This window comes from Petaurus breviceps, unplaced genomic scaffold (genome assembly GCF_028583685.1).
Source record: "Petaurus breviceps papuanus isolate PSGF00001 unplaced genomic scaffold, PetGlider_PUasm1.0 688, whole genome shotgun sequence".
Classification (NCBI taxonomy): domain Eukaryota; kingdom Metazoa; phylum Chordata; class Mammalia; order Diprotodontia; family Petauridae; genus Petaurus; species Petaurus breviceps.
The window spans coordinates 5,543,797-5,562,167 of record NW_027186457.1 but is presented as its reverse complement, the minus strand read 5'-3'; the positions used below and the strand labels follow the sequence as shown (position 1 = coordinate 5,562,167).

The 18,371-nt window shown below is 38.5% G+C and overlaps 1 protein-coding gene across 1 annotated transcript in view; it reads left to right on the top strand.

Annotated features, from left to right (window-relative positions):
- WDFY1 (WD repeat and FYVE domain containing 1) overlaps positions 1–16,259 on the top strand; it is a 58,534-nt gene extending 42,275 nt beyond the window's left edge. The window contains exons 8-12 of the mRNA XM_069104533.1: positions 2,631–2,736; positions 6,872–6,973; positions 8,596–8,726; positions 11,092–11,200; positions 12,860–16,259. Coding sequence (XP_068960634.1) covers positions 2,631–2,736; positions 6,872–6,973; positions 8,596–8,726; positions 11,092–11,200; positions 12,860–12,919 — 508 coding nt within the window. The 3' untranslated portion in view covers positions 12,920–16,259. The remainder of the gene's footprint in view (positions 1–2,630; positions 2,737–6,871; positions 6,974–8,595; positions 8,727–11,091; positions 11,201–12,859) is intronic.
- The last annotated feature ends 2,112 nt before the right edge of the window (positions 16,260–18,371 follow it).

The following is an 18,371-nucleotide window of genomic DNA, read 5'->3' as shown; positions in this document are numbered from 1 at the left end:
AGAGACAACATAGTCCCTTCCCTCAGAGAGTTAATTTTTTAAAACTTTTGCTGTCAAATAAAAGTCTTCAGTTTTTGATGCTTATTTCGTATAATGCTGTTTTATGAATATCCATATTTCTCTTCTTCCTTTCTTTCCTTTTTAAAATTTTATTGGTGTCTTTGGTTTTTTTATCACTCCATTTCCCCATGTATCTCTTTCACTGAGAGAGATATCCTTTCTAACTAAGAATAAAAAAGGAAGAGGAAAAGGGCCATTTAGCAAAATTAAGCAGCACAGATCACATCTGACAGGAGGTGTTATAGCCCTCCCACCTCTGCAAGAAGAGAAGGAGGTACCTTCTTCTATTACTTAGTCAGGGCCAGAGGGAGTCCTGAGAGTTTTACAGTATTAGTTCCAATTTTTGTTGTTGTTTTGTTCTGTGTACATTGTTGTAGTCATTGTGTGTTTTGTTTTCCTGCTTCTCCTTACTTCAGTTTGTATCAGTTCATGTAAATCTTCCTATGCTTTCCGTTTTTCTTTGATGTTTGTTTGTTTTCACAAGTGAACTTGTGATTTCATTTGGCATAGTGAGCAACTTCTTTCACAGATGCTTCTTGGCACTCCTGCAGCTTGGCAGTACTGAAAGGGTTAAATAACATGCCCAAGATAGGGTGTACTAAAGGTAGGACTTGACCCCAGGTTCTCCTGACTCCAAGGCCAGCTCTCTCTCAGCTGGGCTGCAATGCCCTGTATTCTTCATATTCATCATTTCTTAGGTTAATGTTTTATTTCAAATAAAAACTCTGGTATTTCAGAGAAAATAAACCCTTGTAACAAATATAAATGTCATGATTATATACTGATGTCATGTTAAGCTGCCCCTCTTTAGTTCCCTTTGATCTCCTAAAATAGTGGGATGAAAGGTAGGAGCCCTGTGTTCTAAACCTAGTTCAGCCATTCATTGGCTCTGGGACCTTGGCAGTTCATGTCCCTTTCTGAACATCATTGTCTCTAAAATGAGGAGATTAGATGTCGTGACCTTTAAGAACCCAGTTCTATCTAAAATATGACAAAAGAGGAATTCTTAGATTGCCCAGGGGCTTTTCCTATGAGTCCTGAGGAATGGCTGAGGGTTTTTTTCCTTTTTCCATCTGCCCAGCACCTGACAGAAGGAGAAATGGAACCCAATGTTCATTGTACTCAATACTCCTGTCTGTATTTTCTGCCAGAATATTGAAAAGGAAAAAAAAGTTCACTGTCACCCTTCAGGCCCCTCCCATTTCTTGGTTTCTTTTTCATCTAAGCCTTTGTGATTGAGGTTACCATAGCCAGAAAAGTTTTTTCTCCATGTTAAGTGTTTCAGTAATACACATTTTGGAAAACCATGGTGCATAAATCAGAGAATCTTGAAACTCATTCCCATCTTCTCAAGTAAAAATACTTAACTTTTTTCTTTTTTAAAGTAATTTTTATTATTTTGCACCTATCAAGTAAGCGTTTACCTTGAGCATCTCTGCATACAAAGAACAGAAAAAAAAATACAACTGAGTTCTACCATGAAAAGCCTGACCCTCTTTTTTTTAACAACATAATAAACATGTAAGTTCCAGAGCCATCTTGCTCGTTTGTATCTCCCTCTGTACTGCCTTCTGTTCTGTGTATATTATTAATTCTTCATCACCTTCCCTCAACCAGTTCCCCTCATCCCATTTGAAAAACAACTTCCCTTGTATCCAATAATTCCTGTCACAAAATTCACACATTGGCCATGTCTGAAAATGTGTATCACATTTTGCTTCTCAAGTCTGTCAGCTCTCTGGCAGGAGATGGGCAGCATACTTTTGGTTTTCTGGAATCACAAATGGTTATGCATTGATCAGACTTCTGTAGTTTTTCAGAGCTGTTTTTGTTTGCTGTGTTGTAGTTACTGTATGAATTGGTCTCCTGGGACTGCTCTCTTCATTCTTCATCAGTTCCTACCAGGATCCATCCCTTTTGTTGTGTTTTTACAGTTATGTTCATGTACAATCATTTGCTTAACCATTCCCCAGTTAACAATTCTTTCATATTTTCCAGGTTTTTTTTTTTTTTAAGCAACTGGGGTTAAGTAACTTGCTCAAGGTTACACGGCCAGTTATTTCTGGGTGTGGTGCTAAGTATCTGAGCCTGGATTTGATCCCAGGTCATCCCGACTCTGGGGCCGGTGCTCTTACTCCCTGTGCTACCTGGCCACCCCTATTTTCCAGTTTTTGCTACCATCAAAGTGCTACTACAAATATATTTATACATAGCGGTCCTTTCCCTTTTTCTTTGAATTCTCTGGGGTAGAAGACTAGCCTCGTTTTCACTAAGTCAAGGGAATTAGCAATTTTTAGCTACTGGTTTTCAAAATTCAAGTCAGTAAATATTTGTAAAGTGTCTCCTGCATGCTAGGCAGACGCAGGGGATACAAAGGCAAACATGAGGTGGTCTTTACCCTTGTTTTGCAGGGTAGGGTCACTTGTCTCAAAATCTCCCTTTCAGAGAACATCTTGACACCGAGAGAAGGTTCAGGGTTCTGAACAGCAGAGGCTTGAGCCCGGCCTGGCCAGGGCAGCCCCTTGTCTTTCCCTATTGAGAAAGAGGTCTGTTGTGTGTTTTGTTCACAGTGACCGGGTACAGTCTCTTTGTTACCTTGCACTCACAAGACAACTGGTTTCTTGTTCATCCGATGGGGGAATTGCTGTTTGGAATATGGACGTCCGGAGAGAAGAGGTAAGAGGGGAGCTGTGAAGAGGCAGTGGGGCCTCCATTCCGGGCCACTTGTCAATGTGTCGCCCCTCTGGTTTTGTTTTTTTTAAAGCAATTGGGGTTAAGTAACTTGCTCAAGGTTACACGGCCAGTTATTTTGTGTGGGTGCCAAGTATCTGAGGCCGGAACCAATCCCGGGTCTCCCAACGCTGGGGCCGGCGCTCTTAACTCACTGCACCACCTGGCCGCCCCCCTCTGGTTCTACAACGTGACTCTTGTGACTGGGTCCAAAAGTCCCCTCCTTTCCTGGCTCTGCTTCTTCCCCAGAGCCTGAGAAGCATGGTGCTGCCTTACTTTCCCCTTCCTTACTGAGCTCTTCACTGTTTTTTTTTATGAAGATGTTGAACATATTTGAATAATAGCAAATAGAACAGTATGTGCTCAGTAGTAATAATGATGATAATAAACTCATCAGAGCAATTACATAGAGCTTTAAAGTTTGTGAAGTGCTTTATACATATCTCATTTTGTCCTTACAACAACCCAGGGTGGAGGGGATAGCTGCTATTATTCTTATTTTACTGATGAGGAAGCTGAGGCTGAAAGATTCAGTGACTTGGCCAGAGTCACACAACTAGTCAGTGTCTAAAGCCAGATTTGAACTCTTCTTTCTTAACTCGAGGTCCAGCACCCTTTCCAATGAATCACCTAGCTGCCTCTGTCTTACTATCTTATTAAGAGATAGTACTTGGGGGGTGGCTAGGTGGTACAGTGAATAGAGCACTGGCCCTGGAGTCAGGAGGACCTGAGTTCAAATCCATCATTAGACACTTAACACAAAAACTAGCCTGTGACCTTGGGCAAGTCACTTAACCCCAATTGCCCCTCCTTCCCCCCTGCCAAAAAATAATTAAAAAAAAAAGAGATAGTACTTGAAGACCTTGTAAAGCAAAAGTGTGAACCACAAGTACTAGTGAATGTCAGGATGGCTTGATAGCTCAGAATCCTGCCCTAATTAGGCAGCATGGAGATCCTTCCCCGTAGGGAAACCCAGGGGTGTTTGTTCCAGATTAGCCCTGTTCTGGGGTGGTCTACATCAACAATCATGGCTCTCATTTTCCTGTTGGGTTATTGTGGAGATATGCCACTTTGTTTCTTTTTATTTTCTATTTCCTTCTCATTTTAGTTCAGCCCTACAGATGTATATGTTTAGTTTATTTAAAAAGGTATATTTATTTACATGAAATGGAGCTACTCAAGGCAAGTTTGAACCAACAATGTATGTTCTTTGCACTTTAATTGGTATGACAGTCCATAGAAATTTACAAAACACATTTTATTCTGTCACAGTTGTAGATTAATGACCTTATGTGAGAGAAGAGAGGAAAAGATTGGATTCTTGGGCATATTACACATGTAATAGTCTATAGATTTTTAAAAAGGGGGGCGGGGCGGGGAGGCAGTCGGGTTAAGTGACTTGCCCAGGGTCATACAGCTAAGTAAGTATTGGAGGCCAAATTTGAAATCAGGTCCTCCTGACTCCAAGGCCATTGCTCTATCCACTGTGCCACCTAGCTGCCCTTATTCTGTAGATTTTTAAAGAAAACTTTGCAAGGTGCTCATATTTGAGAATTTCAGAGTTGACTTTTATATTCAGCCAGAATTAAAATAATATAAACTATGTATATCATGCTGCTTTTTAAAAAATTCCTATTTATTTGATATTTATCAGGCACCAGTAATGTGCTGTGTGTTCCACAGAGTATTTAGGCACGCAGATGACCGTAATCTCAACTTGACTGAAATGGTAGGAGATGTGCATAAACGGAGAGAAGGCAGGGCGCGTTCCTTGTGACATACTTGATTGTGGCCTATTGCAGGGATTCAGGGCAGTCAAAAATACTACTGACTGAACGAATGGTTACATTGAAAGGAGATGGCCTGGTCCCTGGGAAGGGAAAAGTAGCAGAAGCTGAGAGTATATTCCATACCTATAATTCTTTTGTTACTTAGGGAAGTTAATCCTGATGCTGTGCCTAGTTCATGTCTCTTAGGAATGTGAAAGTGAGTTACAAATCGGAAATGAAAGTGGGCAAATTGAACAAAAACATCTTTGACAAGATTTGACTATAGACTCAGTCACCTCCTATCTATGATTCTTGTCTGTTGTGATCCTCTTTTTTTATTACACAGTTGGCTAAAAATATATAGGAAAAGTGGGTAACCTATGACTACCAAGTGTTTGACCTTAAAGGGGAATTTCTGTATTACTTGAGGAGCCAGTCTAGGTCACATTTCCATGACTAGTTTGCTTTTTAACTTCCTTGGGAAAGCTTCGGGAGCTCATTTTTTACCTACTGGTTTGCTTTCTCTGTACTGGAGGATTGAAAGAAAATCTATTACTCCACCATTTTTGAATTAGAGCCAGTGCTCTAGAAAAGACACACCTTCGCTCAGGAGGATGCATGTAGTAGGATGTAAGCATTGGTCTCTCATTTTTGTTGGGATCAGGATTAGGAAGAGGAGGTAGGTTATAGAAAAGACAGTCTTCTGATGGAATGTCAGTTTAATAATCCTTCTGACTGTTCTTAGAGGACAAGATACGGCCAATTAGATGACATAACATAGCACAAAAATAAAACTTTATCTGTAGAGAATTAAAATACAAGGTAACCCAAAATAGCTGGCAGTTTAGTATTCACTATTATTCCCAAAAGAAGCAAGTTTACTGCTCCTAAAGTTCTCAAGCAAATCATTCTTTTCTGATCCTGTATGTGCTTTTTACTGGCCTTCTTAGGTTATTTTAAGCGTATTTTTAGTTCTTTTTTGACTTGTGATACTGAACATAATGAATGGTTAACACCATCTTGGTGTTCTTGCGAGCATTCTTCATGAGCATTAAAATATGAGATGACAAAGAATGACATTTTCTTTTTCCTTCAGATGCATGATAAGAATCAACTGCCATTCATTCTTTTGACTCTTTAAAGAAAACCTAGGCACTGTCACACCATTTAGCTGTAATTTTTGTCTTACTTAATTTATTATTATTACTACTAATTATTACCTAGTTAGAGCAATGATATAAAATCTGTACCAAATTAGAGAATAAACATAAAGAGATAGAACTTGTAAATGAGGCAGAGTCCAGGTCAAACAGGGATTCCCTATGGGTAATAAATCTTTCAAATGTTCCTGCTTGTGGATGACTTTGTATGAATTATATCAAGCTCTGTAGCATGGCAGAGCTTCCTGGAAGAAATCTAGAATCATTCAGAGGACTCTGTAGTCTAGACACATAGGGAAGTGGATGAAGAATGTTGCCCAGATTTCAACATGTGTTTGCATAGACACCCTGTAGAACTTGCACGTCAGTATGTATTATCTGGTACAGGCAGTACAGATGAACAGTGAGTTAGGCCCAGATTTGAAGATGAAGAGGAGATTGGGATAGATTACTTTTGGGAGATTGCAAATCTTTTTTACTGACTCCAAGCTTTTCATGAAAGCAAAGGCCATTCTCTTTTCATTACTAACAGCTCATTGATGCTGCTGTTTGGCAGTGAGACAGGAATATAACGGCTTCTGAAGAGTTAAAAATGATTATCACATGGGGGTGGGAGGGGTGGGCAGTAGGGAGGCTCATGGTGGACGTGAGCAGACTGCAGCATGTACTAGATAAGGAATGAGCCAGAAGATGGCCTGGCAAGGACGAGAGATGACAGATGAATAGCTTACCCATGGAGCAGTGTCAGGAGAAAGCGAGGAAGGCCCCCAGCATATTGGGATATGGAAGAGAGTTGTACAGGCTGGGATGACATAGATGGGTTTTGCTCTTCCTTGTGGAGCAAACTCCCAGGTTAGTGAGATCACAGGTCCATTTGAATAGTCAGTTTAAGTCACTGGTAATACAAGCATTTCCTGACCTGTTGTGGGTTTGGGACATCATAGGGCTGGTGAGTGGGGCCATAAGGGAATCAATTAACACACCTTTTCCAGAAGTATTGATATATAATGTCACAATTTAATCTTGGATATGGGAAGGTGAAACAATGAGCATTCTCTCTTCTTTATTAACATTTTTAAATGGTTTCATTTCTCATTGAGCAGTCAAACTGAAAAATCTAGATACATTTGTTTGTTTGTTTTTCCTATCCAGGCTCCTCAGTGGTTAGAAAGTGATTCTTGTCAAAAATGTGAACAGCCCTTCTTTTGGAACATAAAGCAGATGTGGGACACAAAGACACTGGGGTTAAGACAGGTAAGAGGCCAGCTTCAGATCTTTACTAGTGCCTTTGCTGCTGTTTGTCATCTTGTTTTTCCTAATTTCATTGTGATTGTATGTTGAACCTCACTTTGTGGAGTTCCTCTATCTTTAATGGCCTCTGCGTCTTGGTGTCCTTCCATGGAGGACTGCTTCAGTTCAGCAAATATTTAAGTATGTACTTTAAGAATTTGATACCTTAATATGTAAGGTAGTGATCGTGCACTAAGAAAGGTACTTTCTTACTCCTTAATTGCTTGTCTTTTGAAAGCAAAGCTATTCAGAAACGAAGATGCTGATCTTTGTAGAGAAGAATTATTCATGGGATGATCATAAATCATAGGTTTAAAGCTATGAAGGAACCTGGAGGCCATAGAGTCCAACTCTCTTATTTTACAGAAAGGTAATGTGATCTGTCTAAGGTCACACAGGTCACGGAAGCCTAATTTGAACTTTGTTCTTACATGGTCTCTAAGAGTGTCTATTGTCTATATGAATTATATATGTAATATATTACTGAATATGTAAGAGATTAGAACATAGGATAAATATTTAAAATTCTTCTGAATTTTTCCACACACTTGAACCTAGAGAATTTTCAAGACGCATGATTCAAGTAACAGACCAGTTTAGTGTAACATTAAGGATTAAAGAAATACCTTATACTTCACATAGAATTTTTAAAAAATATTATTTGAATTAGGTATTCATGTAATACTAAAGTTCTGAAAAAAAATATATTTCTTCAGCAGCTTTGAAAATAGCCACTCACCCAGGGCAAGTATGAATTTTTGCTGGTTAATAGAATAGAATTACCAGTATACCTACATGGGAAGCTGTCTCAAAGTTTATGTGAATTGGCAAATTATTTTTTGTTGTTACTTTCAAGGCTGCTCCAGAATGAGGTGATGTAAGATTAGCAAACAATTCAGGAAATACTTATGTATACAGTCTAATGCATCAAGAGAGTATCTCTTCTATTATTAGCCTCTGTGTTCTTATTGTTTCCCCAGCAGTGCTTTTGATCAGTGCATTGTATTTAATAGGTAAAATAACTCCTATTTCTAACTGAATATATTGAAATTTAACTGTGCTTTTCTGTGCTAACAGCTAATACCTGTAGAGAGTGGAAAGTGCCCAGTCACCAAACTCAAAGTGGTTCTGGGAATCCAGTTATTGACCGTAGAGTTTACTTGAATCTCATATCTTCCTATGTTAATTTGAAAGATTAAAATTGAGAACCCACAACCTTTGGCACCAGTATATTAATCAGGAAATATAAACCTTTCTCTAAAGACATTTTTTTCATCTTCTGATGTTCCGGTTGTTCTTTCTAAAAATTTTTTGTCTGTCATTTGGTCTCACCCATATATACTTTTTAAACTTTAACACCAGCTAACCCTTTGTTGCATGATTAAAAAAAAGTAATACAGAAGAAAAAAATAAATTTAGAGTCAAGCATTACAAGGCAATTTGCAAATTATTTTTCCAGGGTAGGAATGATCTAATATCTAAAGCACATTTGATTCTTAGATTTCGTGTATTGTAAATGTGAAAGTACATGTATGCAAATGCAAACTCTCAGTTTTTATTTTGTTTTTTTTTCATCACACTTGAAGCATCACTGCAGGAAGTGTGGGCAGGCAGTGTGTGGAAGGTGCAGCACCAGGCGCTCCACATACCCAGTCATGGGCTTCGAGTTCCAGGTCCGCATGTGTGACTCTTGCTATGACTCCATCAAAGATGATGAGTAAGGAGCTTCATGTCTTGGCTTTTTTTTTCAAATGAAAATGTCAGAAGCCATTTCTCACCAAAAGGCCTACTTGAAAATTTTTTTTAACTTAAAAAAATTCAGTTGTCAACAGCCACAAACAACTCCAAACCTGAAGGATAAAGAGGGCTATAGTAAAAAACTGTAAACTTCAACAGTACTTAGTATTTTCTTTAGAAAAATTAAATTGCACACACACACACAAACACATGCACACAGATATGTGAATGTATCCGAGTACTAGCATATAGCTCTGTATTTTACCCATTTGTACGACTTTTAAAATGCTTTATTGATATTCTTTGGTTATCTCCATTACTTTTTTTTTTTCATTTTTTGGGGGGGCAGGGCAGTTGGAGTTAAGTGACTTGCCCAAGGTCACACGGATAGTAAGTGTTAAGTGTCTGAGGCCAGCTTTGAACTTGGGTCCTCCTGACTCCAAGACTGGTGCTCTATTCACTGTGCCACCTAGCTGCCCCTTCATTACTTATTTCTAGAGAGGTGTGTGGCCATTCTCACCTTTGGGCAAGGAGAAGCTCTTTGATCAGGCACTTTAGGTGCCATAATGGACAAATTGTTGGACTGACAGTCAGCAAGGTCCGAGTTTGAATCCTGCCTCACACCTTTATTAGCTTTGTGATTCTGGACAAATGATGTGACCTCTCTGAATATCACTTTCCTCATCTGTTAACCGAGGGGGTTTGACTCAGTGGCCTTTAGGGTCCCTTTAAGATCAGACTCTGTGATCCTTTGAGCCTCACAGCTCAGCGCACATCTCTCTCTCTACCTAGTGGTTTCTAGTCTACAGTGAAGGGGTCTGCAATAGCCATGTGTGGGCTGTGGCCAGTCTAACGCACTTCATTCTTTTCTTCTGTTATATTTTGTCAATTTTGTAGTTATGAAAACTTTGTAGAGTAAGCTTTCTTGTACAGAAGCAAAGCCAGGCCAGAAGTCTGTTTCTAAATGACTACCTGTGATCCTCTCACAGTTCTGGGCTAGAAAACATATTCTTTTTTTTTTTTTAAAGCAATTGGGGTTAAGTAACTTGCCCAAGGTTACATGGCCAGTTTTTTTTTGTGTGGGTGTTAAGTATCTGAGGTCAGAACCGATCCTGGATCCTCCCGACTCTGGGGCTGGCGATCTTACTCACTGCGCTACCTAGCCGCCCCTAGAAAACATTCTAACTGTGGAGTTCTACTCCAGTTTTGTTTTGTGATTTAGAATAACAAGATAGCCATCTTCTGGATTACTTGGCCTTTTTATCAGCCTGCTCCCTAAAACAATGAAGTTATAATATTAGCAACTCCAGATTTTTTTTCTGCTCATGGTTCACAATTCATTCTTTCAACAAACATTTACCACATGCCTACCATGTGAAAATCATAGTGCCAGGAACTTGCAGAAATAGAAAGATAAATAAGACACAGCTTCTGCACTTTAGAAACTCAGGTTCGTCTACGGGAGTTCAGGACATCTAGCAAAGGGGGCGTCCCAGTTTTGTGAAGTCCTTTTGTCAGGGCTCTCTAGCTTGGGTGTAGCTCTTCTGCTGGACTGTGTAGCCTCCTCATTCTCAGCCCCTCCATTTTAGGGGAAGTGGCTAGGATCCTGAAGAAATAGCCCCAACCCTTTGAAGTTAATAAGGCTCCCCAGGGCAAAAGGGGAGGGGATGAAGGCCACTGCCCTTTCTTCTCTTGACTTCCCCAAACAATTCTCTCTCAGGTGGCTCACCCAACATGCCTAGATGGCTTGAATCTCCACTGTGCTATTAGATGCTCAAATCTCTGATTCCAGGTAGCCTACTAGTTTTGTACAGGCCTCAAAGGGCATGATCAAGGTCAATCTAAACAGATTTCCTTTTGCCTCTAAGGAGGTGTCCAGTCCTTGTTCCTCTCTCATGAACAATCAAGAGATATTTTCACCTAATAAGCATATCAAGGCGTAGCATCTTGGGGTGGGATATGATTGATTTATTCAGTTGTTCCCCCTCAGAATTTTAAAGAATACATAGGACTTAATATGCATTATCTCCTATGATACAGCAGTTCTTTTTTAGTAAGTGCTGAGTATTATTCCTACTTTACTGATGAGGGACCTGAAGCTGAAAGAGGTTAAGTGATTTGCCCAGACTCAAAAAGCTAATATGTGTCAGAGGCAGTATTTGAATTCAGATTTTCCTTACTCTAGGTTCTTTAATCTGTTACAGAAGCCTTGCTTTTTGTCTTGTCTTTTAGTTGTGGCCTTTAATTGTGAAACAATTTTTAGAGCCATCGAAATGTATAAATGACACTAAGTTCTGATGACTTTGCCAAATGAGTTTTAAATCTAATGTTTTCTCTTTTATTAGTCGCACTTCTCTGGCAACCTTTCATGAAGGAAAACATAACATTTCTCACATGTCTATGGATGTTGCTAGGGGACTAATGGTGACCTGTGGGACTGATCGTGTTGTAAAGGTAACTTTTAAAAATTGTGTCAGGTACTATCTAGATTTAGAGTTGGCTTTTTTCTTTTTTCTACTATTACCATTTTATTGACTTGACAAAATTAAAATTAAAAGCAATTTGTCTTCTATCATTTGTTGGCAGTATAATTTTGAATGTGGCATCTGGTTTTCTGTAAACTATACAATGTCCATTTAAAAAGTTGAGGCACAAAGCAGTTATCATTTTTATTTCCCTTCATTGTCAGTACTTTGCCATGAGTTTCTTCCACTGTTGGTGCATTTCTCTGAACTTTCTTATTATTGGCATATTCTTTCCTCTTCTCTCTAGCTGAGGGGGTTCTGTGTTTGTATGTTCATCTTCAAGGTTGGTGCCAAAACAGCTATATTTCTTAGACCCATTCGCAGCTGCACAGGATCACTTTGTCTACATATACCCCAGCTCCTGCATGTTACTGTGTAGTAAACTTTGTTTTGTGCCTATCTCCATTATTATTTTTCCTCATACTTTCTTCCTTCTTGATGTAATTTTCTTTTTTGGACTTCTGGTTTTCCTTTGGATATCTTATGTATTTGTAACTGGCATATTTATGTTCTAAATTTAAAGCATAACAAGATTTTAAAAATTAAATCCCTGGACTTGTGGCAGGTAAAATAATTGTGTTTGGCATGGTTCTTGATTTATACTAGCATTTATTTGGAGGAAATGAGGTGAAGGTGGGAAGAAAAGGTAGTAGAACCTCATCCTAGCATTATTAGAATGGCTTTGAGTCCCCACCTTGCAAAGCACTCTTTTTCTCTGCTGTCTGAGGATCAGACTGACTAGGTTAGGATGGACTCAGGACCAAAAGGTTGGCCAGTAGACAGTGCAATTTTTTCTTTCCATAGCTATTCATCAAAACCATATGTTAAGGTTTAGAGGGGTTATAACCTTTTTTGGGGGGGGATGGAGTTCTTATATTGATGAAATGACAGATGTTCTTAACCTTTTTTCTGTCAGGAATCCCTGTGGCAGTCTATGACCCCCTTCTCAGAATGTTTTAAAATGCATAAAATATACTTATCAAAACATTTTTTAAAAAGCTCAAGTTTATACCTAGGGGATGTGATCTGAGCAGCAGTAAGATTGAATCTGAGGTATAGAAAGCCTTTATACTATATTTTGAGACAATCCATAGTCAATTGTAAGTCAGCCATGACTGCTTAATCATGGTTTGAAAATCTTCAGTCTGATCTATTGTTATGCCTTCCTGTCTTTCCCTTTTGAAATGACTTTTGGGGGCGGCTAGGTGGCGCAGTGAGTAAGAGCGCTGGCCCTGGAGTCAGGAGGACCCAGGATCGGTTCCAGCCTCCCATACTTAACACCCACCCACCCACACACACACACACAAAACCTGGCTGTGTAACCTTGAGCAAGTTACTTAACCCCAGTTGCTTTAAAAAAAAAAATGACTTTTGGTTCCTGTTTTCCTTTGTGCCTCAAAAAATGCCCAATATAGACTTAAGGAGATTTGGGACTATTGTGAGAGAAGAAGAAACGGGAAGAATCTAGTTTTTCTCTTCGATAGGAGTACTGTTTCATTTTGAGCAAGTGTGTTTTTTCCAGAGTTGTCATTTGCTATCTATAAGATGACCAATTCTGCTTTCTCCCACATTCCCTTTTCTCTTACAGATCTGGGACATGACGCCTGTAGTTGGTTGTAGTCTTGCAACTGGATTCTCCTCCCGCTGACCCTAGGACCTGGGCAATTTATGCACCTTATGTACAGCAACAAGCACCAAATGAAGTCCTTCCCATGAATAGCTCCACAATTTCTGGTTGCTTGAATATCCAGTAACCATTTAAAAAACAAAGTTTAAAAAAAAGTTTTTGTTCTGTAGGACACTCCTGGAACCACCTTGATGCAGACATGCCTTCAATGTCTTGGTAGGATGGGTACAAAGGATTATCTGTAATGTGAGTCCTAGAAAAGTGGACTTAACTTCAACTTAGTTTGCATGTGAACAGTGTGTTAAAATGTCCTAAAAAAAAGAATCACATGAGCTTAGTGGAAAACATTGAACAGAGACATAAAGGACTTTCAGTAAATGGTTCCCATAGGATTCTAAATCTACTCACAAACCAGTCTAGCCAGATTCCCAAAGCACTTTTTTGACTATACAGATTGTTGGAGCAAGAAGGAAGAGCAAGGAAGACTCAGACTGCCTGGTCTGTCCTTCTTGAGGGGCAGTGATTGAATTCTGAAGTGCCAGAGTCCCATCTGCTACAGGGGCTGGAGCATGTTCTGTAGCATAGTGATTGACAGGCATCCTCAAGGCGTCTGTTCTTTCCAGGCCGTGTGAGAGTCTGTACGTGGTTTCAGTCACCTTCAGTCATTTGTAGCTTTCTTCTTTGTTTTTGCTCATATACATGGGTGACTCTTTGTAGGTGTTTGTAAGTCAGTCATAGACTCTCTGTCGCCTAAACCAGAGTTCACAACTGGTCATTTACCACCCAGCAGCTAGTTTGCAGACATTTCTATGGTGCTGTTAAAATGGGAAACACACTAAACTGCCTCGCTTTTCTCATTGCAATGGAAGAATGATTATGGTACCAGCATGACTGTATGGGAAACAATCTAACAGTCTGGTCCATTTGATACTGAAAACCTCTTTCTAGTTCTAAATTGAGAATCTGAGAGATTGGGGTAGCAATTCAGTGTGCACTTCAGAACATTGAGGTAGTATTTAAGCTTTGCAGCTTTTTTAGTGTTAGTATTTCTTGGCCCTCCTTTAAGATGTCTTGATGACTCAAGACAATAGTTCTAAATCAGACTTTGCACAGTAAGTAGTAACTTGCTGATATGAGACCTAACACTTTCTTTTAGTTGTTAACCAAGTTTGGTGTAGAGGCCAAGTCTTGTTAAAACTTTTTAGCTTGTCTTTTCCTTGACAATGTCAGCATTCCATCCATTTTAATATTAAAATATTTATGATTTATTGCCTGTTGGGCTGCAGAAATGGGCACACTTTTTAGTATACTCAGACTTTTTGAAGGAAGATTTTTAAAACAGATGGTAATGGTGTCTGTTCCTGTGCACTGATATATTCGGATTAAAAGGCTCTGCTAGTTTGTGGTTAATTTTGTGGGATTAAAATGAGTCACAGACTCTGTTTTATAGTAATAGTTAAGTGGAATATCAAATTTAGGAAGTATAAGTTAGAAATAAATGTTTTAACATCCAGCCGACACGAAACTGATAGGGAGTTGGGGGGAGGGCTGTCAAATGTATCATGTTTTGAATTCACTTATTTCTGAACACCAACCACTTTTTGGTATTAAATACTGTTTTTTGGGTTACTGTACTTGGAAGAGGTTTAGCTTTTGAAAATATAGAGGACTTTCTGCCAAAGGCCCCACATGTTGCTTACAGAAAATGTGGTCATTTTAAAAAATATGTAACATTGAATGTTAGACACCATATAGTAACTTCATTTGAACAAATGTTCTTCCCCTGTGTTCAGCCCATATGAAGGTGCTTTCCTGGGGATCTGAGATTGGTCCTTACCAGGAAGCTAGCATATGACTTACCCTTTGCCTTGTGAAAAGTACTGAACTGTTTTGTTTTTTTCCTAAACTTTGTCAAAATGTTATGTTTCTTCCCTGTGATAGACAGGATGCATTATCAGGGCTTTAGGCAGGACTGTACAGTTTTGAACTGTTTCCATTTTTGAGATACTTAATGAAAAATCCAGTGTTCCAGAGAGTGACATGATGTTGCTATAGCAACTCCTAAGGTATTAGGTTAATATAAATCAGGGAAGAAATGGATGTTAAACAAAAATGGGAGTGCAATATCTAGGGAAAGCAAAGGAAGATGGTTCAGTTTTTTTTTTCACTTGAGTTTTTATTTTTAAAACCCCATGTTACAGAAATATCACTATCACAAATTCAGTGGCAAAAATGTATAAGTAATACAGTTTAGAGAAACAAATAAAATTTATTTCCTGAAGTTTGCTTGTTGGAAAGAGTACTGGTAAGGTTATGTTATAGGTAGTTCATTAATTTTTCTTTGTGGAGAAGAGACGGTTATTTCAGATTGTTCATAAATAGCAGTTCATTGATCTCTTCATTCCTATCTGCTCACACTCCTAAGCATTATGAAGGAATTTCAGGCTCATGATACTGGGAAAGTAGATCCCTGTGTTAAGTGCTAGTAGAAAGGATTGTGATGAAGAAAGACCAATTGCTTATTTAATACAATTCTTTAATTTCCCTGTGTCAGTCTCAGTGGTAGGGCCAATCCCCTTAACCCCTCAGCATCACATAGATACAGATAATTCATAACTTCAAGTATCTCTCTAAAAGTGTGTCCTAGTTCCTATTTTGCTGTCTAGGGCAATTAAAAATTATTATTGCACTTTCCAGTTCTTATTCTTTTCCTGAAGAATCCAAGTGAATTGTATCTTAAATTTGCAGTTTGTTAAACTTGCCCTAATTGTGGTTAAAATATACATATAAAAATATACATACAGACACACATACATGTATACGTATACATATACATAGTGATTAAAACCTAAACAGTTATTTTCTAAAACCAATTTGAATTTAAATAACATGTTTAAGTTATTGATTCTGTTACCTCCAGAAATTGAACAAACTCATCGTTGCTTTTGGTGAAATACCAATTACTCATTCTAAACTTGAGGTTTAACAGTGAGTAATGTGTAGTATATGTATTCAAGTGTCTATTGCTTTGTTGTTAAATGCAAGCAGATTATTGAATGCCTACTGTATTTTCTGCAGTTTACTATACAATACCAATTTAATTGTGTAAGAAATTTGTATTTAGGATACAATTTTAAGTGTTTTTTTTCTTGTAGGGTCTTTTTCGAATGGGGGAGTTTAGGGTACTGTTAAGTTGTGTATTTTAGTCTCTTACTAGCTATGTTTCTGCCATATGCTGTGCCCTGCATAACTTGGAGAGACTAGGTAAACTTTTTCCCTTGCTCCTCTCTATTTGTGGGTTTTGTTTTTGTGGGGATTTTTTGGAATACATGTACAATAAAAAATGTTTCTTGCTTGTTAATATGTTGTCCTGATGTTTTATCTGGATACATCTGAACAAAGTTTAGATACTGAAGTATAATGCTCACCAACTATGTATGTAATGGATAGCTCTGAAGAAATCCAAAACTATCTGGACGCTTTTCATACAGTAGAATTAAGTCAGAATTAAGTTTTACTTCTTTATCAGCCTGTCCTGTTTATTCACTCTAACTAAGAAGTTCTGCTTTAAGAGAGAAATGGTGTTTGAATTCCACTGAACAACAAATTTGTTTTTAGGAAATTAAAAGAGGTGTCAGTTATTATGATAGCTTTTGTGAGACCAGTAGTGTGCCAAAAGTTAATTAATCAGTGCTAGAATATGCATGCTGAAAGAAGTAGTAACCCTTGATTTATTTTATTTCTTATCAGTCTCTAGAGAAATGATTGTTAATCTTGGTCTTATAATGACCTGGGATCTTTTCAGTTATATTGCATGTCATGAAATTCTCAAAACTAAAGTCTTTATTTCAAATAAAACTCAAAGAAAGGATGCTGTAAAAATCTAGGTAATGATAGGTGTCCTACCTCAAAGACATTGAGAATTATCGTTCAAGAGAATGGATTTACATCTGTACCACTATGAAGAACTGTCAGGCAAATCTGTTTGCCTAAGAATGGGCAATGCTGACTTTTCCCAAAACTTGTTTTATTGGGCCTGTAGGTCCCAGTATGAAAGTCTACTAGACTGTAAACTCATGAGGGTTGCAATCATTTCTTAATTATCTTTGAATTTTTCCAGCATTTAACACTGTGCTTTGCTCATATTAGGTGTTTAATAAGTGGCTGATGAATGAATGATTAGGTTCGTCAAATCACTGAATGGTCTCTTAAATGTAGTCTGATTTTAGAAATCAAAGCATCCTTTCCCTTGTTGGTGTAGTGGAGTCAAGCACTTCATTCCCATCTGGCTTCAGATACCTCGGCTGTGAGAGGTCTTATGCCTTATGCCTGGAGTATGTGCAATAGCCTTCTGTTTACCTGCCTGCTCCAAGGCTCTCCCCATGCCATTCCATTCTCTATTCTATTGTCAAAGTGATTTTCCTAAAGTGGAGAATATCACTTCCTCAACCAACTCCTGTCACTTCCAGGGTCAAACGTAAAATCGTCTGGGTTAGAGCCTTCATAACTTGTCCCCTTCTGCCTTTCCAGTCTTCTTCCATCTCATCATTCCAGTGACCCTGGCCTTGCCCTTCCTCAAACAAGACACTTCATCTTCTGAATGAGCATTTTCATTTCATTCCATCCCCCCATTTACAGAATGTTCTCCCTCCCCGTCTCTGCTTCCTAGCTTCTCTCAAGTTCAGCCAAAACCCCACCTTTTACAAGAAGCCTTTAGTAATCTTTCTGAATTCTAGTGCCTTCCTTTTGTGGATTATTTCCATTTTATCCTGTGTGTAGCTTGTGTGTCCATAGTTGTTTGCATGTTATCTCTCTCATTAGTGTGAGCCCCTTTAGAGTAGGGACTTTGAACTTTCCTTGTACCCCCGTGCCTCACTCTGTGCCTAGCACGTTATTAAGCAGAGTAGGCACTTAATAAATGTTTATTGACCGACCCTAGGCATGTTACAACCTCTTTGAACCTCAGCTGTGGTCCTATAATGTTAAATGTAATCTTAAATTTTAACAACTGAATTCTTTTCACTAGGTGTTTTAATGAGTACAATGAAAGAATTAAGTGAATTTGAAGTACCTAGAGTAATTAGATACTTCTAGACAATCTTAGGAAAGTAATGCAAAATCTTATGTTTTGTTCAAGGTAATTGGATCAGAGGATTTAGAACATAGAGATTACGTAGTTCCCTTCCTTCATTTCACAACTGAGAAAACTGAAGCTCATAGAGATTCAGTGACTTATCCAAGGCCAAAGAGATGGTTGAGTAGCAGTGATTCAGACTCAGGTTTGGGGACCCTAAATCAAAGGAAACTTAGAAAATATTTTCTCACTGCTTACCACATCTGTACCCAGACTCGATATTTAGGGCTTGAAAGAACTGAATAGCCGTTAAAATCTCAAGTGTTTCAGGCTTGGGTATATCAGTGGAGAGTGGCTAGGAATCCTAGAATGGAAACCTGAAATCCCCTTCTAGAGTTC